This window comes from Cavia porcellus, unplaced genomic scaffold, assembly GCF_034190915.1.
Source record: "Cavia porcellus strain 051 isolate PalLab524CR breed Dunkin Hartley unplaced genomic scaffold, mCavPor4.1 scaffold_19, whole genome shotgun sequence".
Taxonomy (NCBI): Eukaryota; Metazoa; Chordata; class Mammalia; order Rodentia; family Caviidae; genus Cavia; species Cavia porcellus.
Window position 1 is genome coordinate 9339902 of NW_026947502.1, and position 24043 is coordinate 9363944.

At 45.9% G+C, this 24043-nt stretch overlaps 1 protein-coding gene across 5 annotated transcripts in view; it reads left to right on the forward strand.

The window, feature by feature from the left end:
* Positions 1-24043, forward strand: part of Galnt10 (polypeptide N-acetylgalactosaminyltransferase 10) — a 215344-nt gene that overhangs the window by 89491 nt on the left and 101810 nt on the right. For 3 of the 5 annotated variants that reach the window (XM_063230683.1, XM_063230681.1, XM_063230682.1), the window contains exons 2-3: positions 12326-12428; positions 14404-14542. In XM_063230683.1, the coding sequence (XP_063086753.1) occupies positions 12326-12428; positions 14404-14542 (242 nt within the window). Of the gene's footprint in view, positions 1-2433; positions 2541-11838; positions 11858-12325; positions 12429-14403; positions 14543-24043 lie in introns of those variants that run through there. The other 2 variants (XM_063230684.1, XM_063230685.1) reach the window with 2 other exon arrangements.

A 24043-nucleotide genomic window follows, 5' to 3' on the forward strand; every position in this document is an offset into this window, starting at 1 on the left:
GCAGCCCATTAAATTGACCTGAAGCCATTTAATCACGGGATAAAGTTAATCCTCAGAATCCTTTTATGGCATTAAGTCATTGTGGCTGCATTAGGTATCTCTAATCCCTGCATGACCTTCCCTTCATCTAGAAAAGTTAAAACAGGATGTATCTCTGCTCATTCATTTGTTGAGCAAAAAACCGACATCTCCTACCTTTGTGGTGCTCCCAGTTTGTTGAGAGAAAGACAATAATCAAAGGATGACCAAGTCAATGTGAAATTACACGGAAGCAGTAAGGATGCTTCAAGGGCGCCCATCAGGAGCTGTGATCTAGTGCATGTGTTTGAATTCATGGCTAAAGAAAGGCTCCATCTGTAGCAGCAAGGAGTGTTCTGAGCAAACTATCCTGTGTGCTGCTGGGGTTGCACCTCCCATATCCACAGGGGGCGCGTAGGAGTCTGTCTAGGAGATCATTATGTTAAGTGAAATAAATAAGACACTCAACCTGAAATATCACACGGTTTCTCTTATATGAGAAACACAAAGTAAAAGTAAATAGCAAAATAAAATACAGGTAATAGAAAATGGGAAGATAAGTTTTTTTCAAAAGGGAAGAGGATCAAGAGATGGATGGAGGGGGAGAGAAGCAGGGAAAGGAGATGAAGAAAGGAATTAAGATGTGTTATGCACATGTACCAACTCCACACAAGGAACGTAAATAAACATCATGTTCTGCAAACATGTGCTTAGAAAAAAGGGGAGGAAAAAGTTAAGGGAGAACAAGACTGGGAGTGAGTGGAGGGGGGAGGGAGTGGGTGTGGCCAAGGAGGCTCACAGCCCCATGTGGCCTTCAGCCCAACAAGGATGAGCAGAACAGGTCAGAGGTTCCCAGATGGCAAGTGGAGGCGGGCAGGAGCCACATCAATTGGATTTTCCTCATAGGCCAGGAAGGAACCCAAGGAGCTAATATTTTTTGGACTGATGGCCTCTTGACTCCCACTTGATAGTTTGATTCTGAGACCTTCTGAGGTCTGGCACAAGGGAAGGCCCTACCATTTATGGGCAGGGAGAGGATTCAAGCCATAACAGTCACCTTTTTGTCATTGGGACAAAATACCTGACACTTGCAATTTAAGGAGAAGAGATTATTTTGGCTCACAGTTTCATAAGGTTCAGTCCATTGTGGGCTGACTTTAAGACAGAAATAGTGTGTCAAAAGAGTACAGGAGAGAGAAAGAGAGACAGACAGACAGACAGAAAGGGACCAAGAGCAAGAATATAACCTTACAGGTCACAACCCCTGTGACCCACATTCTCCAGCTAGACCCTACCTCCTAACAGCATATTCAACTAGAAACTCTTCAATGGACCGTCCACTGATGAGTATAGCGCCCCATGATCCACTTACCTTCAAAAGTCTCACCTCTGAACACATGCCACTTTGGGAAGACATTTTAGACCTAACCCCTCGTAGCACTTAACTAACAACTGATAATGGTAGATGCAAATTTTAGTGCTTAAATTTCCAACACTGCTAAAAATTATACAGTAAGTCCTCTACTTACGAACACATTGCATTCTAGGAGAACATGCATGAATCAGATTCATTCATAATCTGACAAAGTGAACATTCATTCAGTAAAGCTGTGAATCTTGCACAGCTCACCTGTGAAAGTTCACAACTTGAATGTTTGTAAGTTGGGGCTTATTGTAGTTGCTATATCTTTTTAATCTTTACAATGGCCTTTATGCTGGATACTATTACCTTTTCTCATTTTACAGTTTGCAAAGCAAGGCTTTGGAAAATAGTGTAAGTTATCCAAGGTCACAGAGTCTTGGTCTGATCATCAGGCCGAAAGGAGATTTGCATGGGTAAGGTCTGCAGGTTAAAGAATGCTCGTGTGCTGGACATCAGCAGCAACAGCAGGCAGCATGGAGCAGAGCAGAGCACAAGAGCCACCTGCATCTTTACTGTCTATTACTTATACATGCTGTTGCCACCTGTGCTGGCCTCATTGGCGTAGGAGTACTTGGCTGCTGCTAAGTCACAGTTATATATAATCATGGCCCATTGTTCACCTGCACTTTCAGCCGGGTCGTGTCCTCAGAGCTGTCTGGAAGTGTACTTACATGCCCTGAGCTTTGGGTGGTCTGAGCAGCTCCCCATATAGAGTTCATAAGCACTAGAACTGTGACACAAATTAAGTCCCCCAATTCCAAATCAAATAAATGTACATGTTTTGTTTGGTTGTCTTAAGGATATAGGGATGGATGGTGTGGTTTGTTCCCCTGAGACTGAGACTTGGTCCCCAGTATATGGCACTATTGGCGGGGGGGAGTGGAAACATTCCAAGGTGGGCCTTAGTAGGGGAAAGTTAGGTTATTGGAGTGTGCCATTGAGGGGCACACTGAGACACTGTTTTCTCCTCCCTCTCATCTTTGCTTCCCCAGGCCATGAAGTGCGCAGCTTTCTCTGCCATATTCTCCCTCCATGATGTACCCTGCTACCATGGCACAAAGCAACAGGGCCCAGTGACCAAGGCAGAACTTCCAAAACTGTAAGCCAGAATTAACTGTTCCTCCTTATAGCTTGATTATCGCAGGTCTTTTGTCATAGCAAAGAAAAGCTAACAAGCAGATATGAGTATTACCAATAATAAGGCAATGACTCTACCACTTGGTGGCTCAGCCCAAATTCCCAAGTAGGAGACTAACCACATATTTTGCAGTCATCTTTCCACCTCTGACGGTTTAAAATTTGCATTTGTTGAGCTTGCCAGTTTTGTGTGCTCTACTGCCTACCTATCCAAAACTGCTGCAAGGCAAGGCAAGGCCCCTCAGTGGCTCACCTGTTCAAACCCTGGGAAAGAGCGCTCCTGAGAAGGTTTTCTGTGGCCGTTCACACATCAGGCTGGCTGCGATTCTCTAGCCCCCTTGTGAACCGCCCTCTTGGTGCCGGAGAATGATTTGCATCATTGAGGTTCCCTCTGTGAGCGCATGGCTGCTGGAGATGCGTGTGGTGGGAACTATTGGCAGTGATGGATTACGCTCGTGTGGCGCTGGGCAGTTTGCAAAGTGCTTTCCTATTGATTTTTTTCCTCTAAACCTCAGTTTTGGCATCTACAAAGTGGATATAATGACAATAATAATATAATCACGCCTCATCTCATGGAAGTGTTAGACTACAATAAACTCACCGGTTAAAGTGAAAATAACATAAAATCAGAATCACCCCTGACAGCTGCCCATGGAATATAAAGACAAACCACCTCTCCGATGCCCAATTGAGGCAGTTTTACCTCCAGCATGAAAACCGATTTGTTTCTTGGGTTGCAATATTCACGGTTCCTTCCTTTTCTCCCAGGAGTGGGCTCAGTCCACCGCAGAGTGCCCAGGGGCTGCTACCGAGCGGGTACAGGCACCCCGAGCACCAGGGTGGGCAGCTCTCCAGCCTCCCAGGTCATGTCCTCTCTCTCTTTTTCTCATTGTCACTGACTTGAAGGTTTAAAAAAAAAAAAGACATGCAATCCAATCTCTTCTAGTCCAATTTCCTCTCTTCCTTTATTTCTTTCCTTCTTTGGGGGGGGGGGTATGGGGGGGGGCACTGAATATCATCCCAGGGCCTTCATGCGAAGATTTCCCAGCCCTAGTTTGATTTGTATCTTGCTAAATTGCCTAAGCTGAACTCACACTCACAGTCCTCTTGCCTCAGCATCTCAGAGTGCCTGTCTTGCTTTCTATGGTCAGTACTGAAGCTCAAAAATAACATGTGTTGAACCAAATACCAGACAGAAAAGTGGGGAGCCAGGCCCAGGTCTCAGGGGGTCCTGGCTGTGCCCATGGGATCAAGGGCATCAGGCATTATGGATGAACATCTAACCCCAGGGTCCAAGTTCTCAGGCTGCGGTTCTTAGCCGCAGCCCACAGGTAGCCATATTAAGACCACAGATCTGTGTGTGTCCGTCCTTCAGCCAGCCTTCCTCACCCATGCTGTCCTTATCTCTGCCTGTGCTGCTGTCACTGTCCTCCTGGTGCCCTAATCCCTCCTCCAGGAGGCTGCCTGAGAACTTTCCAAATGCAGCCCGGGCTTGCCACCTTGTATAAACACAGGCATTTCTAGAGCAGGACAAACAAACTCTCAGTTTCTCCATGTTTCAAATGCTTTGTTTTCTTTCCTCTACTCCGGATTCCTCAGGGAAGCCTTGCCAACTGATCAGATCTTCAGCAAAGGGACCCCTTGCACCATGTATCTCTTTTCTGCACTGCCGTGATAGCCACTTTTAATTTATTTGTGGTTCTAGATTACACTGTATGCTTGCTCCTGACACATACCTTCCTCTCCACTCTGTGAGATCAGGTCCCTTGTCTGTGTGGCCCTCAGCAGAGCCTGACCTAAGCTCCCTTTCTTGTACATGGATAGATGGATGGACAGACAGATGGATGCATGGATGGATGCATGAATGCATGGATGGGTGGATGACAGACACAAATGAACATATTAGGGAGGGTTTGGGGTATTTTTCTCCTCATGATAAAACATTTGGCTCCTTTGAAAAAACTTGCAATTTTTCTTTTAAAATAGAAGGAAGAACTTACTGACGGTTTCGTTTGCCCTTTAGATAATAGACATCCCCAAATATCTTGGCTTTTTTCCTCTCTCCGCTGTTTAAAAACTCATATAATGAGCTTTCACACCTTAAGTCGCAAATGACATTTTCTAGAGCTATCTATGCAAAACAGAGGGTGAATGGGATGTGTGATGTGGCCCTGTCTCTTGGAAAGGCAGATTCAGCCTTTTCAAACAATAGCTCCTGTTTGTGAGTAACCTTCCCCTCCTGGGCAGTGGGGCCTCTGAGGTTCCAGCAGCCTGCAGTGGAGGCCAGAGTTACTGCACTGGGGACAACTGACCTGACCCACAGCCGATTAGGACAGCAGGACTCGGCTGGCATGGGCCCAGCAGTCCTAGTCTCCTGGTTGCTGGGTTACAATGTCTCCTTCCGTTTGTCCCCTAAGTACCTTTTAGGGTTAATTGTTTTCTTGTATAACTTGGTTCTACTTGAAGTGGAGGAAGTTGTCTCAAAAGAGCCACCTGCTGAGCAGGGGCTGAAAAAGTCAGCCTCCTTTTAGTGATGCGCAGGAGCTGGAATAAAAGCGGTCCTCAGCCTTTGAAGAGGGAACAGTTTCCTCCAAATGAAAGCAAAATTGTCTTTTTCTCCGCACCTCTCACGGGAAGAGGAAGATTCTGGGGCTGACTGAAAGTGGATAGGTAGGAGCCTGTTTCACTGTTGCAGCTCTAACCAGCCATTCCTCTGCTCGAACCTGCCAAGCAGTTCAAACACAAGGTCCAGAGTTCGGATCCAGGCTTCCTTCCTGGTCTGTGCCTCAGGACTCCCCCTTGTACCCCATAAACTCCAGCCAGATCAGGCCCCTGGCATTAAGTAAACAGGCCTTCACTCTCTACCTTTGTGCTTTTGGGTATCTTTCCCTCTGGCTGGATTCCATCCACCCTTTGCTGCTAGTGCGAGCCCTCCCCATCCCACTAGGCAAAGACTCCTCTCCCATAGGACTCCTTCCGTGGTCATCCCAGAAGGAATTTAACTTTTGGCCCTGTTAAGAATCTACAGAATTTATCTGTTTAAGTTTCAAGGAACAGTTACACAGTTTTTCCTTTTCTTGTCTATGTGATTTTTCCTTTCTTATATGCATGTCTTTCCCCTCCTTTTATACTTCTAACTGTATTGTTGTTTGAGCCTTAGATTATTTTGTTTATCTTTGTCTCTCCCATTCTTCTTTGGGCAATTAGGCCCTCAGTCACCGTTTATAAGGTGAATGAATAAAAACAATCCAACTTGTGTCCTCAAAACGGATGAAGAGAATTACGTTTATCCAGTTGTCCAAACTCCCTTGCTTAAAGTAACTATCGTCTGGCTGCATGAAGCTTTATTGGGTGTTCTGTGAAGTATCATCTACAAGGTGACCTTGAAAAGGATGTCTAGCTCTGGGGGTGGGAGAGAGAGAGAAAGAGAGAGAGAAAATAGAAGGAAAGAGGAGAGAGAAGAAAAGGTTACTAGAGTAATCTACTTCATAGATAAACAAGTGTTGGAAATTATCCAGAGTTGCTTAAACCTCAAAGTAAAATGATTTCAGTGCTTTGTAGGGTTCCTTGAAAAGAGAATAGGGACAAACCGTACTAGAATCTGCAGCCAAGTCCTGCTGTAAAACAGCCTCAGCCACCAACTGAAGCAGTTACCTGCCTGGTGTTCTTGTCAGCCCTTCAAGGCTCATCCCGGCTTGGCCAGAGGTGCAAGGATCCTTGCAGAGCGGCTCTGCGCGGTCTGCAGCCCTGAGGTCAGGGAATGCACCGCAGCCCATGTTTCTTCTCCAGCGGAATACAGTTGGCTTGCTTCACCTCCGTTCCCTCCTCTCTCCAAAGGGTGCCAAGCACACTATAGAGTGATTAAACAAAGATTAAAATTCCATTTGTGTGTGAGTGTGTAGCTGTTTGAACACTAATCGATTCTTTTAGTGAAATGTTAAGTAAAAGCACAGACACCAGAAGCAGTTATTTAGAGCAGCCAGTCAAAATGCATTTCAATTCATTGTCTACTGAGATTTCCACATTAATTCTGCCAGCCTCCCCCACAAATGCACTTCCCTTGCCGTGCACCTTCCCACACTCTTTGTCTCCTGTAGCCAAAGGACATGCTGGAAACCAAGGGAAGAAAAAGTAGCAAAAGATGGTTGCCTGAGAAGGAAAATAATCATAGGTTTCAGAGCCAAATCTTTGAGTTTATAGAATTTAAGAAATTTAAAATGACCTCTGGATGGAAAAATCCAGACTTGCTTTACCCACCACACTGAGTGCTTGCTATTGCTTAAGAATCTCTGCCCTTTCACAAGCATTGTTGATGTCTTGCTTATTGTTGAAGGTCTCGTGGCGAGTGTTTCTATTGTAGAAGGCCACTGCAGCTAACACCTTCTTTCTTTCTTTATAGAACAGCCAGTTTGTACTTGGGCATATGACACCCTGTTAATGAGGAGACTCTCTGAATCCTGCTATCAGTGCAAGAGTTGAGTTGGATCAGGTGTTAAACAGACTGCCCCTTCAGGATCCATACTGTTCGTCTTAGTTATTTTTCTTGTTGCTAGGATAAAACACCCAACACCGCTGGTTAAAGGAGGAAGGATTTATTTGGTTCACAGATTATAGAGGTTTCTGTCCTGGTCGTATGGCAGAGGACAAACAGTCCATGGCAAGCAGGCAGGTGAGAGCAAGCAAGGGGGAAAATCAACCAATGACAAGATAAGCCTCTGTCCCTTATATCCAATCTAGGCTACCCTTAAGGCGAATAGCATCATCCCTTAACCCTACTCAGAACTATACCAAACCTAAGAGCAGACCAGTTTTCTACTCATACACCCTTGATCCCAGCCACCTCTGAGAAAAGCCTACCTATGACCACGTGAGGTTTTGGGGTACATCTAGATACACACTGTAACAGTGTTATTATTAGATTTCCATTCCTTCTTCTATTCAAAAACTGGCCATCGTGTACACCAGCACATACCTTGTGTTCATCAACTCTCTTGTATTAGTCGGTTTTTCTGTTACTTGGTACCCAGAATGTAAAGGTGAGTGGTTTATGTGCTCACGTTGTCAGAGCTTTCAGTTCATGGTTGGCTGGCACCAAGCAGGAACATCATGGCGGAGCAAGGCTGCTCAGTTCCTGGTGGTGGGGAGGCGGAGCGCAGGGGAAGAGTACGAGAGAGCTCTGTCCTCCAAGTCACGCCCCCAGGCCCCCATCCCCGGCTAGGCCCCCCTTCTAACAGCACGTTCTCTTCTGAGCGCAGCAGCCTCCTCATCCCGTCACCTTGCCACGAGTCTCATAATCTTGTCAAGCTGACAATTAAGCTAAGCCATCACATTTCTTTAATATCCATGTATTATTAGTAGCTCTCCGTGAGAGGACCTAACTTTGTCTCTGACACTGAGCTAAAAATACTTTGTGCAGGTTAGTTCAGTTAATCTCCCACAGATCCCTCTGAGAATGGAAACAGTTATTGTTATTCCTTCCTGTGTATCAGCCAGGGAAACTGGAACCCAGGACTGAGATGTGAAACAGGCCTTTCCAACTCTAGAACTAAGATGAGCAGGAGTCAGTCAGCCAGCCAGGCAACCGGCAGTCTCCGACCTCAGATGAGCCAGGTACTGGTCCAGGTATGCACACTGAGGAGCTGAAACTAGTGTATGCCTTCCTTCAGGAAGCTCCATGCACACCCCAGGAAGAAAACAGCTCCATCTGGTTTGGTATTTGAGGCCGACAAGGTACAGGATTTAGGGTAGTCTGTCCTGCTTGTTTAGCCGCGGCTTTCAGGTTGGTGAAATGAGGCAGCTGGATTTAGACAGGTGATTTACCCAACTTTACCATGTACCAGAATCTCTTGTATGAACGCATTCTGGGGGGCGCTGTTCAGAGTATTCCTGAGATACTTCGATTTACTTGGTTCAGTAGGTCCAGGAATTTATGTCTGTAATTTGAGGGCACTTTTCTCCTAGAAACCACGTTTGAGAGGGACCAGTCTGGCTGTAAACCCTGTTAGCAACTCCACCCCCAGTGCTTAGCACATTGCTTTGTACAGAGCGTGGATCAATAAACTCTGGTGATGGTTCAAACATCCACACGGTCTGTAGACATGCCACAGATGGACCTCAGATTGACCAGAGGTTGACCACAGTTTTTATTAAGGTTTGCGAGTCAAGTTCCAAGGGCCTCTGGGCTCTGTATTCTCCATAATTTTAGAACTAAAACCAGTTCTTTACTCTACTAAAGGCCCTTTAAACTGTATAGTAAAATTCCAGTCCTCGGGGGCTGGGGATTTAGCTCAGTGGCATAAGCGCCTGCCTTGCAAGCAGGCAGTCGTGAGTTCTATCCCCAGTACCGATGAAAAAGACAAAAAAAAAAAAAAAAAAAAAATTCCAGTCCTCCAGGTGACTTGGTGAGAAGATGTCAGTTTGTAGTAGACTCTTAATATCTTTAAGGAGTGAATATCCACAATCTATGTGTGGATTATGAGAGTGCTTGGGTATACTGTCTGTTGCTGGGGATTTAGCTCTGCAGCATAAGCACTTGTGTGAGGTACACTGTCTGTGAGTGTCTCCAGTCATCTGAATGCCCTTTGGGCAGCTTATGGTATCTATCTTTTCCAGGGAGGAAGATTGAGGTGTCTGTGAGGTCTGTAGCATGCACAAGGTCACACCACAAGGGCTCTTTCCATGACAAATGAGTCTGGGAGGCAAGGGACACGGCCCTTACCCTCTTTCCTGCTTGTGTGGCCTTGGCTTCATACCCTGGCCTATCTGGACTTCAGTTTCCCTGCCTGTAAGATGGGGAAGATGGACCAATTGTCTCTGAGCAACTGCTTACTTCGAGTGTTTGAAGAACTCTAACAACCATGTTTTAGATGTTTTTAACTCCTTTTGTCAGCAAGGTATTAAGTCCTCTTGATTTACGGAAGGTGCAGCTAATGTAACCACCTAAAACTGCACAGGGCACCTCGGCAGATCCTGGGGGGAAGGTGGGGAGGGAGGAAGAGGTGGAGGAGGAAGAGGCAGGCAGGCACATATCTAAGGCAAGGCCATGGAGCTGCCGGCTCAGCAATCTCCTCTTCCATTCTGAGAACAAGATTGAAAGAGGTGCTCCTGTGAGGTCATGACTTTAAGATCCATCCCTGAACCCCAGTTTCAGCAGTATCAGACAACTTTCAAAGGGATGTGATGGAAACAGTTCTTCGTGGCATCTTAGATCCTGGAGAGATTCTCTATTTCCAAACCCTTGTGACTCAGAGCACCTTTTGAACAATGGCAGCACTAATGTCACTTGGGAACTCATTAGAAATGCGTGGTCTTTGGCCGCCCTGACCGACAGTCTGTGACAGTCTGTGGCTGCACTAACAAGGTCCCTGTGCTGCACATTCAAATCTGAGAAGTGCTGGCTCTAACTCACCCCATCCTCATGACCAGGCAGGCTTCCTGCTCCTGCCCTCCTTTGATGGCTTCTTCAAAGTGGCCCTGTTTCATCTAACACTGATCCAACTTCCGGAGTGTCTTCTGCACCATAGGGTGACTGCTTGGTTATTCGGCAGCTTCTACCAGGTGGCACTCACTCTGTAGTCACGGGCCCTCCTTGGAGGATAACTTCTCCCCTGTCCTCCAGGGGATGTGACCTCCTCGTCCTCAGACAATTTCTGATCTTCCCATCCAGGACACACTGCTGTATTCCTCAGCAAATTGCAGACTCCCTGGGGCCATGTAGGTAACAAGTGAGGGATGAGCACCAAGTGAAACAGTAAGGAACGGGGAGCCCACAGCAAACCAGAGAGACAAATTCCACCCTTATTCAGCCCAGCTGCAGAGCAGCGGGTGGGGGGTGCCACCCAAGTGTTGACTTATCTTGTGGATCTTTAGAAGAAAATAAACATCTTGATAAAACGATATGAAATTTTCTTACTTTTTGAGGCTGAAATTAAAAACCAAAACAAACAAACACAGCAACAACAAAACCCAAATTTCCTAAAAGCCACCAGAGAGCATTTGCCAGCAACTACAGGAGCAGAGTAGCACCTTGGCCAGTTGCCTGGCTCACACCCAAACTGATTTCTCTATCTCACAAAGGGAAATGGCCTTGCCACTTCCTGATGCATTGGTTTGTCTGGGAGATGTGTCACAGGTTCGCTTTTAGCAGAAGGTTTTCAAATGGAAACCCAGTAGAGGAAACAGATGCACTCTGCTCTGAGTGAAGGGGTGGCAGGCCCCTCTCCAGGCTGTGCTTCCCAGGCAGTGCCTGAGGTGCCTCCTGCAGAGCCATAGCTCCGGGCAGCTGAAGCCCTCTGAACTGATTAGAGTCCCTTAGGACCTCCCACCTCAACTTCTGTGATTTCCAAGAACCTTGGGACTGTTTGCAGGCACATGGCTTTTGTTTTTCTTGCTGTGTTTCACCAAGACATCGAATACTCTGACTTCCAAAATTATCCTCTTGCAGTTTAAAAAGGCCTGTTGGGGGAGTATGAACGACCATTGTCTGTAAGGATGCTGGACCATTGTAGAAAACTTGCTATTGGAAAGATGAGCTCAAGACTTTCATAGTTAATTATATAGGAAATAGGACTGTTGGATTCTGCTGCCATAATGGCATGAACAAGTCTGCAGGATTTTAATGAGCAAGGTGACCTGGAAAGCCACTGACATTTACATGCACCTGAAAGAAGCTTAAATGGACTTGCACTGCAGGCTGTGTGGGGTGCTGGACTTGTCTGTTGGCGTGGGAAAACACTGGCCCCGTGGGTTGACACTGGACCCAGAAATGTGGCCTTTTTAAATTAGGGGCCCAATAGGCCCAGTAGGATGGGCTTACTTCCTGGGGTACCTGGTAAATGCCATCATAGGCCAGCTCTTGGGGCTACTCTCTTGGGGCCACTGTGTATATTTTTTGGTCTGTCAGCCTCTCGATTGTTGGTCATATACTCTCACACATTTGCCAGACGTTCGCCCTTTTAGAAGCTGGGCCCTTGGCACTACCGAGATGATAAGTCCCAGTTTCTCTTTCTGTGCCCAGATCTCCCATCCCTCAAGTCCAACCCAGATCTGCCTTCTCCTCCTGTGCCATGCAGTTATGCCCAGGCCATTTCCCTGCCCACCCCTTACCGCTCCTGTCCAAGGCCAGCGGATCTCCTCATGCCCACAAAACCTTTTCTGTCCCTCCGAGCAGAGATGAGCTCTGGGCCGCTCTCCCAAGAGTCCCTGCCTCCACCCTGTCACAGTGTAGCTTGCGACCACCTGAGGCTTGAGAACATGGAGATGGATCTCACCTGAACACAGGTATGCAGTGCTACTGGATGTCAGTCAAAGGCTAGTGCCAATCAATCAATCAGTGTCAATAATTTCTTCTGAATTGCATGTTAAAATGATAATATTCCACTCAGTGTCTTAATTAAAGTACATCACTAAAACTAATTTCACCTATTTCTTTTTTAACTTGGAAAATAGGAAATCTCAAATGACAGACCTGGCTCACACCTTTTTCTGTCAGGTGATACCCACTCCGTGTAGCACTTTCTCCCCCAGGATGAGGGTTGTGCCCTTCTTTGCTGTCTCAGTCAGCTGTGGGGATTCCTGGAGATGCACCCTGAGTTCTGTATTCTCACTGAACCCTGCACTCCCAGCTGGCACCTGGCAGACCAAGGGAGCGGGCCAGTCACAAAGACACACAGTCCATCCCACAGGCTCCCAGAGGCGGGGTCGTTTCAGAGCTGTGTCACTGACCTTGTCTGATTTTCTTGTCTCCAGGGCTCGCACAGTCGGCAGAAGAAGGCTTCTTTCGTGGGAGATGGGCAGAAGCTGAAGGACTGGCATGATAAGGAGGCCATCAGGAGGGATGCCCAGCGCGTGGGTACGACGCAAGGGTCGCGGTGGGGAGGGCTCCATGATGGTTGTGGGCATGGGTGTGTGTGTGCAGGTGGACGTGTCAGCACGTGTGTGTGCTCCTCTTGCCGACCTCTCCCGTGTCTACCACCCTTCTCTCTCCTGATTCTTGTCCCCTTCCCTGCTGTTCTGATCCATTTGCCCCCTCACACTGCCAGGCCCCCACCTATGTTACCACGGGCTCTGAAGAGAAGTGGTATAATAATGAATGGCCAGAGGACTCTACAGACAAGACACAAGTTTCTGTGTTGATAGTGATTTAAAATTAAAGGGGAAGGAGCTCTGCTTAAGTTAAGACAGGAAATATTTGCATAGAGTTGATTTGCCAGACAAAGAGCTGATCATTCCAGAATTATTAGAACAGTGGGGCACCCAGTAAAGGGAAGAGCAGTGGGGATGTTAAGAATAATAACCAGCCAGGTGTGAGGGTCCATGTTTATAATGCCAGTTACTCAGGGCATCACAGCAGGAGGATCACAGGTTCAAAGCCAGCCCCAGCATTATAGTGAGATCCTGACTCATATATACAAAGAGCTCTGGTTGTGCCTCAGTGATAAGAGTGCTTGCCTAGCATGCATGGGGCCTTGGTTCAATCCCTAGCATGGCAAAAAAAAAGAAAGAGGAAAGAGAAACAAAGGAAGAGCAGGAGGAGAGCACAGCTACAAAGTGCCAGGGATCCTACGCTGAGTTATCTCCTCTATCATCCCAGTGAACCTTCTTATTCCGGTTAATACAAAGGACATAGATTGAGCCGAAAAGCCACAAGCTTGCTCATGATGACATCCTGGGGATTAGCAGGGCTAGTCTGCGTCCTCTACACAGTCCCTTGGACAAACCTTCAGGTCTTGTCTTTCTGCTTGCTTCATGTGTGTCCTTCAGGGATTCTATCCTGGACCCTGGTCCTCAACACTGTATCATGGAGCAGTCCTAGGACATCAAGCAGGGTCCTTTCCATCATCTGGCTGAACTGGAGTAGCCACAGCCCTTGGGCTCCACCCTCAGCTTGTGCCTTCCTGGCCAGCAAGGTCAGTGTTTACCCTGCAGAGTAAATGGCAGATAGTTCACACTTCCACCTCCAGAGGAGAAAGAGATGTTTAACCACCTATTTTTTTCGATGGGGTCAGTCTGCTCCTTGGGCATCCAGAGAATATTTTCCTGAGGCATCAGGGACTCTCCCCTGAGGTGGATTGTGCAGAAAGAGGAAATTTGGCTTTCTCCCCCAAATTTGTGACCCAAAGCAACACTCTGCAGGCAGTCCTGGCTGAGAGTAGGCAGCTCTTCATTTGTTTGCTCACTTGCAAAAAAATAAAAGCATCTTTTGTCATGTGTGGCAACTTTGATTTACATATAAAGTTTGAATTACATATAAAGTTTTAATTACATATAAAGTGATCACTTTCCTCACACTTTACAGTGTTTTATAGCTTACAAAAAGCATTCACACATGATCCTCTCATTAGATTCTCCCAAACAAGTTCTGGGCCTTAGAGGAAAAAGCTACAGCTTAGAAACCAGAGGTGATCTGCACAAGGTTGATGGACCCATAGACGGTAGACCTGGCCTCTTGTTCAGGGTACAAAGATTAGGGATGGTTAGGACTCCTGAAAGAGGAGAGGGACCATGGGTTCCCCATTTTATAACCTTTGTGGTTCTCAGTGTATTCGTCTGTAGAATGAGAGCTGTCATGGCCGCTGTACAGGGTTGCTATGGAGACTCCATGAGAACCAGATCTGTAAAGTACATGGCAGGACCAAGACTGAATGAATGCCCGCTGCCCTCCCCTACTTCCCAGTCCTCCCTGCAGACTCCCTGCCCTGCATGCAAGTATGAAGTCGCATCTTTGTGATTTAATCACATTTCCCAGCCTTCTTTCCCCTCCCCATGCACGATACTTCCCACAGAAGCCAGTAAAAGGCAATACTGAACCGACTCTTTGCCTCTAGGAAACGGAGAACAGGGAAGACCTTACCCCATGACGGAAGGAGAGAGAGTGGACCAGGCATACCGAGAAAATGGATTTAACATCTACGTCAGTGATAAAATCTCCCTGAATCGCTCTCTCCCTGACATCCGGCACCCAAAGTGAGTGTAAAATCTCTCATCTTCTGGGGTCCAAGGATTCTGCCCAGGGCTCTTGTTTGAGAATTAAAGAAACAGGCACGGGAAGCACTGCTAGCAGAGACTTTGCCCTGTCGCATGGGGCCTTTTACAGCTTCTCCTGGAACTTAGTGCTGTGTGGCGAGAGACCATGCTGTCTCTCCAAAGCAGCCAATTTCCTTCCTTTTGAGAGAGCTGGGCCCATGTAACCTCTACATTTTGCCTTTGGCTCTGGCCCCCAGGGAAGTGCAGACCTCAGTTTAGAGGACCATGACCTTGACCTGCTCCACTTTCTATGTGATGTCTGTATTTCTTTTTTTATTTTCGTTTGCTTGTAGATATGGTTTAATTTCTTTAATTTCCCCTGTGACCCACTGATTACTCAAAAGTGTGTTATTCAGTTTCCATGTGTTTGTGGGATTTTTGTAGCATCTTTTATCATTAATTTCTAATTTCATAGCGCTATGATCCGATAACATGCAAGGGATAATTTCAACTCTTTTGTATTTATTTAAATATGTTCTGTGAGCTAATATATGGTCTATTTTAGAGAATGACCCATGTACTGCTGAGAAGAATGTGTATTCTGATGTTGTTGGATGGAACATTCTGTATATATCTATCAAGTCCATTTGTTCACAGGAGTGATTCAGTTCTGTTATTTCTTTGCTGATTTTCTGTCTGGTTGATCTGTCCCTTGGTGTCAATGGTGTGTTTTACATAACTGGGTGCTCTGGAATTTGGTGCGTATATATTTAAGATAGTTATCACTTCCTCTTGAAGATTTCCCCTAACCAGTATGTAGTGACCTTTATCTCTTCTGATCATTATTGGTTTAAAGTTCACATTGTCTGCAAACAGAATAGCTACCCCCGCTTTTTTTGGGTCCCTGTTGCATGAAGTATTGTTTTCTATCCTTTGACTTTCAGTCTGTGAGTATCCTTTTGGGTTAGATGTGTTTCTTATAGACAGCATATGGTTGGATGTTGTTTCTTGATCCATTCTGCCAGTCTGTTTCTTTTAATTAGTGCATTGAGACCATTTACATTAATGGTTATAACTGTTATATGTTGGTTTATTGTTGACATGTTATCTTTCTGCTGTTGCATCTTTATCTTTCTGTTCTGTTTAATTGTCTGTTTTGCTTAGTGGTTTTTTCTTAAGTGTATCTAAACTGTCTTTCAGTATTCTTTGCAAGGTTGGTTTGGTGATCATGAAGTTCTTCAGCTGTTCTTTGTCATGGAAGTATCTTATTTCTCCATTGATTTTGAAGGACAGTTTTTCAGGGTACATCAGTCTAGGTTGGAAATCATTTTCCTTTAGGATCTGAAATACTTTACTCCATGATCCTCTTGACTTCATTGTTTGTGCTGAGAAGTCTGCTGTAACTCTGATAGGTTTTCCTTTATAAGTGATCTGTCTTTTCTCTCTGACAGCTTTTAATATTCTATTCTTATGATGGATTTCTGGGATGGTGGTTATTATATGTCTGGGTGTAGTTTTATTTTGGTTATGGCTATTTGGAGTTCTATATGCTTCACTGATCATGATGTCGGTTTCCAATATCATGTTTGAGAAATTTTCAGCTATTACTTCTCTAAATATACTCTTGACATCCTTTATGTTGTCCCCTTCTTTTTCATTTATCCCTATCAATCTTATGTTGTTTTTCTTTGCATCATCTTGCAGTTGTTGAATTGTTATTTCCTGATTCTTTGTTACTTTTAAAAGATCTTTCCTTTTCTGTTCACTAGCTACAATCTTGTCTTCGAGGTCTGAAATTCTATCTTCACTTTCATTGAGGCGGTTTTTACAACTTTCAATGGAATTTTTGATTTCCTCTATATCTCTTTGCATCTGCTTTATGTATTCTGTTTGTTTCTTATATTGTTCATTCAGGGATTCTATCTTTTGTTTAGTTCCTCCAATTTTTTAACTGTGTCTTCTTTAGATATATTCAGCATCTCTTTCATTTCTTTTATCATTTCTTCTTTTACCTGGGAGATTATTTCTAGTTTGAATTCCTTTATAGCTTCCCTGAGTTGCTTCTTTATTTCAGTTGTTATTATGTCCGATATTTCAAGTGTATTCTTCTATGTACATAGCTCCATGGTGTCTTGGGATTGGCTGGAGGTTTGAGATTGTAATTTGGTCTTTTGTTTTGTCATTTTCCTATATTCCTGTGTTTAAAGTGGGTTATTCCAAGGCTTCCCCAATGTCTGTTGGAAATCCTCTTCTATGCCCTCAGCTCCTGGGACTCTGGCTGCCTGGTTCCCCAGATTGAGAGAGGGTAACTGGGGATGAAGCAGGCTGGCTCAAGACCCACTGAGCTGGTCCAGTGCAACAGGAAGCTGTGAAGTTCCCTGTCCCGGGCACCGAGCGAGGATCCCAAAGTAGCTGGGCTGGGGGATGATGTGGGGGACACTCACCTCAGGCCACCCAGCCTCTGGAACTGATGGCACCTGCTTACTTAGAACTCCAGAGTCCGCCAAGCACGGCCGGGAGCAAGGAGGCCGTTGCAGGCCCACTCAGGACCCGCTGTGCTGGTCCAGTGCACCCAGAAGCCATGAAGTTCCCTGTCCTGGCCGAGTGAGGGTGCCAAGCTAGCTGGGCTTGGGGGAAGGTGCGGGGGACAATCACCCCAGGCCACCCAGCCTCTGGGACTGATGGTGCCCACTTGCTTAGAACCCAGAGTCTGGCAAGCCTTTATTTCTTTTTTTAAAAATTATTAGTTTTCATTCTTTATTCTAAACTCTCTGAAACCATATTAAGTGATAGCATTATGATTGTAAAAATTATAGTAAGAGCAGCTAACATTCTTTGAACAAGTATCAAGCATTTCTTGTGAGGTAAGGCCTGGAATGGTGCCCATTTCCCAGGTGAGGAAACTGACCCTCAAAGTATTGTTATAACTCAGGGATACAAGGTAACTAAGAAGCTGAGCCAGGTTTTACACTACGATTTAACCAAACCTGTACTGTAAACCTTCAGCTCTCCTCTTCCCCAGCATTTTCAGTAAGGTTTGTTCTCATGTAATGGTGACTTTCTAGGTCAGCAGTTCTCAAACCTAGCAGGATACTGAGCTTTACCCCCAAGTTTCAGACTCAGTAGATCCAAGCTGGAACCCAAAAGCTTCCATCTCAAGCCAGCTGCCAACTGACACAGGCACCGGCTGCTGGGGGCCCCCACTTTGAGACCCACCACCCATAGAAGATTTCAAAGTTGCTTCAACACAAGGCAGTGCTGAGCAACACTGGAGCAGAAAGTGTTTTGCTTGGGAACTAAGGAAATAGATCCCAGGAAAAGATCAGAACCAACATTTGTTAGATACTGACTATACAGCATTGTTCAGAGCCAGTGCTTCTCAAAGTATCATTTCCCAGAAGGGCAACATCAGCATCACCAGGTAATTTGTCAGATGTGCCAATTCTCAGACCCCAGCTCAGATCCTCTAGATCACAAGTGCTGGGGAGGGCTCCAGCAGTCAGTGTTTAACAAGCCCTCAGTGATTCAGATACAAGCTCAGGTGGAACCATCTTCCTAGGTACCCTGAGTTCTTTGACTCAACCAAACTTGCCAGAACCCCTGAGACATAGGTATTATTTTTACCTACCTTTTTACAGAGGAGAATTAAGTCCCAGAGATTACATTGTTTGCATAAGATAACACAACCAGTAAGAGCAGACCTTGAAATCTGTGTTCTTAATTCCTGGTCCACGAAGGTATTTCCACCTATCAGAACTCAGTTGATGGACTGCAGGGTAAAGACTGAGTCTTAGTAGCATATTTGGTGATTGATAAAATACTCTTGTCCCCATTGCCTCCTTACTTTCCTGCCACAGTACTTATATCATCGCCTCTACCTTGTAGATTAGGAAACTACATAGCAGAGACACCTCACCTGGAAGATGGGCTGTCACCCAGAATGTGTTGCCAGGAGAGGATGGAACAGTGTGCTTGCCTGCAGAGTTGCAGGTTTTCTTCATGCTCTTCCCTGGCAAACCACAGAGTTTTCCATCTAAGTCTCAGAGTGGAGTTCAGCTATCACTGATGTCGCAGGATTCAGAACTGTGACCTGACTCTGAGGGTCAGAAACTCAGTCTGTCGTTAGCCCCCAGCAGGACTCAGACTTCTGTTCTAACTTCATCCTTTTAGACCTAGGAAAGGAGTTCATTTCAAAGCATGGCTGTTATGGTTTGTGTCTGAGTGTCTCCCGGAAAGCTTCATGCAGTCATGGAAGCAGCTGAATCATTTGTGATTGGTTCATTTTCTAGTGCTGGGATTGGTGGTGTGAGTGCTGCTCCTGCCCAGGGGCGAAGCCAGCATACCAGAAAGGGAGAGGAGGAGGACCACTTTTCCCTTTTGTGCCCTTTAGCTTTTATCACTTACAGCTGGTGTGAATAGCTGTCCCTCAGGCAAACCATCCTGCCTTGGCACCATCTGAGTATCAACTGAAACCTCCAAAAACTGTAAACGAAATAAAACTTTCCTCCTCTAATTTTGCATGTCAAGTATTTTCTCTCAAGAAGAGAAATGTAACCGATGCAGTGTTGGTTTCATTCAAGATGACAGACCCCTAAACTCTGCCCCTGGACTCTGGGACTCCTAGACTAAAAGGAGATCTCTTTTTCTGTCCTTTGGGAAAGAACACTGCCTCGGCACAGAGGGCTTGAATCTCCATCCTGGCTCCATTGCTAACCAGTGGGAAGCTCATCTCTGAGACCTAAGGGGGAAATGTGCACCATCTGCCTGAGAAGTCTACCAGGCTCTTCTCTCTGACTGCAGTGCCCTTCCTGGTCTCCGTCACTTGGCTGGTTGTAGTTGATCTTTTAGGGTGCAATGGACAGCACCCCCTGTGGGAGGCCTTCTTAGCTCTCATGTGCTAAGGCACATGGAGGATGCTCAGGCGTCCCAAAGTACGCTGAGGCCACCCTATAATCTTCTCAACTACCATGATGTAAAGACCTGCGTAGGTCCTTTGTTCCTACCCCTTACACAAGCATGAGTTCCTCTGGGCAGCAGTGGTGACCTTTCTATCCCTGCACTCCTCGTGTGGAGACCAGGGCTCAGCAGGTAGCAGACCATCAGTCTGTATTTACTGAATGAACGGGTGAGCAGATGGTGAGAGTTGTGGCCACCCCACTTCAAAAGTATTTCTTATTTCTCCTCAGTGCTTCTCAATGCTATGAGCTGTTGTTGGACATTTTAGAAATTACTGAGCCTAGGCTACACCCACAGAGATTCAGCTTTCGGTAGTCAGAAGTGGGGCATCAGCCTTTGAACTTAAAAACCAACCAATCAACCAACCAGGGACAGCCAGGGCTGAGAACCTATCCTGTCACAAGAATTCCAGCAAGGGGATGCCATCCATTGCACCCTAAAGTCCAGAGTCCAGAGTCCCACAGTCCAGGGGCAGAGTTCAGGGGTCTGTCATCTTGAATGAGACCAATACTGTATTTTTCTTTTCATTAACCTGTCACTGAAATCTGGTGTTCCCTCCAGTCACAAGTATAGACAGCAAAGTACCAGTGATGTCACCCAAAGAAGCCATTGCATGTCACTGTAAACTCTTGAAATGGTATATGTACTTATCACAACTGATTTTTTTTTTATTGGTACCAGGGATCGAACTCATGACTGTGCGCTTGCAAGGCAGGCGCTTATGCTGCTAGTAGCCCAGCGACTGATTTTTTTTAGAATGCTAGGTTTTAGCATTTTGTGCAGTAATAAAAAAAAGCATATTTCTTACTATATTTCTAATTTTTAGACTGTTAACTATACAGTTGTTTCTCACCTTACAGTACTGTTGTGTCAACCCACTGTAAGCTGAAAATATCTTGTCAAAACGGTGGCTATCGAACCCCATAGCTAAGCCTAGCCTGCCTGAAATGTCCTCAAATTAGCCCACAGTGCGACAGAATCGTCTAATTCCACATTTGATTGTGAGATACTTCACGTAATTTACTGAATTGCATACTGAAAGTGAGAGAATGGTTGTACGGGTGTGCTTTGGCACCATCAGAAAGCTAAGAAGTCCTGAGTCAAACCCTTGTAAGTTGGGACCTACTGATTTCCTTCGAGATGTGTATTTTATCGTCTGCATGATGAACGTTGCTCCGAGATGCATCTGCATCTGGCGGCGGGGGCTGTGAATTGGAGGAGCTGAGGAGCGCCTGCTCTGCTGGGTGGGAATCGAGCTAAGACGCTCTTACCGCGTGGGCCTGTCCTCCCAGCCAGCCAGCACCTTTGTTACCGCCTGTGAAGGATGACACCCAATCCAGCGCTCTGGCCACCAGCCCCCTCCTCTGAGAGCCGCCCAGTGTGGGAGCTGACTTTTCAGAAACGAGCTGGCAGCTGTCTTGAGGTACTTTCCTTTTTTCCAGGGGAAGTACTTTCCCGCAGTCTGACAGCAGGAAATGTGAGGGGAAATTAGAGGAGTTGGGCTGCTCATCCCTTTGGGTTTTTAGCCTAAACAACTCTGGTAGGAGCTGAAGTTTATGTTTGCCTTTTATTCCTTTAAGCTGAGTGTTGGCAACAACATGTCAAGGACAGAATCGAGGGGCTGTTTGTTTGTGCCAGCTGCCTCTTGCACCAGGAGCAGCACTGGGAAGGCACAGCCACAGAGAACGAAAACGAGGCAGGTTGGCCGGACTTGCTGGGCTGCCTGGGGGCCTCGGCCAGCTGGCATGGAGGAGGCCTGCCCCGTGCACTACCACCCTACCGCTGAGCAGTGCCAGTGGGAATGGAGCCTGGCTGGTGGGCTGGCCTGCTTTCCTGCACCCTGGGGAGCCCTGCTGAGCTGCTTGGCATCTGAGCATGGAGGCCCTCCATGGCACAGGGCTACTACAGGGAGCCCCCGCAGCAGAAGCGAAGGGGTCTGCAGGCCCTGCGTGCACCGCACCCACGGGTGGTCAGTCTCCCCGGTGCAGAGAGTATCCAGGGCAAGAATGGAAGCACTCCACAGCCCTGCCCTGCTTTCTTCATTTCATGGGTTTGGCTTCAGTAACAAATGCTCCTGAATGGGATCTTTGTCTACCAGATTTCCTGCTTCCATGCTCCTTTTCGTGTCTTCCTTTTTGTTAAATTAACATGGGTAATTTGTGGTGTGTGCCGAATTTCCTCAAAAGAACTGACGAGCTCATTTTAAGTAATAGGCCAGGACTCTGCCGAGTACCTTTATCGCCTCAAAGGCTTGCAGAGCACAAACCACAAGGAAGAACGGCGGAGCCTATTACCTTCAGCACAGATGCAGTAAGGAACGCTCTAGAAAATGCAAATTTGCCAGCACAGGAAGTTTAAGCCACCCACAGTTAGTGATAATAATAGCCATATGCCCTCTAGGATTTTATATATGGGCATAAAATTGCTATTTGGTGACCGAGATGGGGAAACAGGGGCCAGATGTACCCTCGTCCCTAAACAACTAAAACCAAAACCAAGCAGACAGAATGGGAGGAGATGTCAGGTATGAGGAGCCCTAATCCTGAGAGACCAGAAACAGCAGGGGAGCCGCACCGTTGCCCTGGCTTTTTGCCCGAAGACAGTTTTCTGGCCGTGGTGTGGGAGTCCTTCCTCGCTTTAGGTGATGGGGCTGAGAATCCGAGGAGAAGCTGGAGTTCACAGGACGGAGGCCTGAAGAGGACAGAGCTGCTCTAAGGCAGAGGGATGCAGATGACAGTCTCCTCAGCTACTCAGCAGCTATTTACTGTGCGGGTTGCCTGAGGCTGGGAAAAGCATCACCTAGAGGACTGGAGGAAACATTGCCCAGCATTCCCCCAGGGTGGAGAGACCACCCTTCCCAGCACTGAGCCTAGGGACCTCAGAATCTGTACATCAGGACGAGTGAGTTGGGCAGAGGACTTGGAAAAGTTTGCCTTAGTGGAAACTAATGAGTCCTACACAAGAGAGTATTCTGAATCTGCCCAAAAAGTCGTATGTTATAACCAAAAAGATGATCCAGATACCTTAATGCATTCCAGAAGCAAACTTGAGACTATTCATGGAAATGCAAAAATATTCATGTGCAATCCAGAGATTACCAGGCATGTGAAGGGGATGTGCAGGAATGTGGTCCATTATGCTGAAAATAGTCATTCCATCAAAACCAACGCAGGGCTGATTGAATTAGCAGAGGACTCTCCTACCACAGCTGTATTCCATATGTGGAAAAAATTAAGTCAAACCATAGAAGACATACAATGAACCAAAATCAAACTTTTATGAGATCAACAATGTTTGCAGTGGAAAAAAAAAAACACTGGATGGGGGTTAATGGCAGATTAAATACTGCAGGAAAAAAGATTAGTGGAACATTGTGAAAAATAAAAAAAAAAAATTGAAAAGTGGAAAGAATATCAGTGAGCTAGGAGACAAATTTAATTCATCGAATTATGATGTAATTGAAGTCTGTGAAAAACAGGATGGAAATAACGGCCCAGACTTTGCCACATTGGTAACAACTGCAAAACCACATTTAGTGAACTCCGTGAAAACTTAGCACAAGAAACAAGATAGTGACCTCAAGACATGTTATAATCAAATTACGGAAAGCCAGTGATGATGAGAACAACTTTCAAAGCAGCCAGAGAAATAAAACACGTTGTGTGTGTAGGAACAAAGCTAAGGAAGAAAGGATAATTCCTGTTGGCACCTTTAAAGTAGAGGGAAAAAGCGTTCTCAACCTAGAATTCTCTACCCAGTGAAGATATCTTTAAAAACCAGAAAAGATTCCAGATGGAAGTAAAGATCTTTATTCACAAAGAATGAAATAGTAAATACCAACATAGCTTCTATTTCCAGTTGGTATTTACTATTTTTTTCTTACTGTTTGGATCCTGTAAAAGATAATTGTGTAGCAAAAAAGCAAGAATAACATGCATTTGTATTTCACACATAGATAGAAGTAAACTGTGTGTCATCATAAAGGCTGCTAAGAGAAACAGTAATACCATGAAGTTTAGGTTTTCTCTGCTACATGTGAAGTAAATATTTCAAGATAGACAAAGATAAATTGAAAATGTGAACTCTAAAACAAACACCAAAATAACAAAATGCAGTTAGAGCCTGGGTACTTTATCATCTCTGGGACACAATATCCCAACACTCGTCACTTAAAGGAGCAGAGATTTATCTTGGCTCACAGTTTGTAGAGGTTTCAGTCCGTGCTGGGCTGGCACAGGCAGGGTTGCATAGCAGAGGGGCATGGCGGAACAGGGCGACTTGAAGCATGACAGACAGGATACTCCTTTTTTTTATCGGTACCAGGGATCGAATTCACAACCACACACTTGCAAGACAGGTACTTAGGCTGCAGAGCCAAATCCCCAGCCCTGCATGGCAGACAGGAAGCAGGGAAAATAATCAGGGAGATAGCCAGGCCCCAGTGATGCGCCCCCCTGACCAGGCTTCACCCCCCAACCTCCCGCTTGTCACGTTTAGTTATCAACTCACCAGGACACAAATCCACTGATAAGCATTACATCTCCC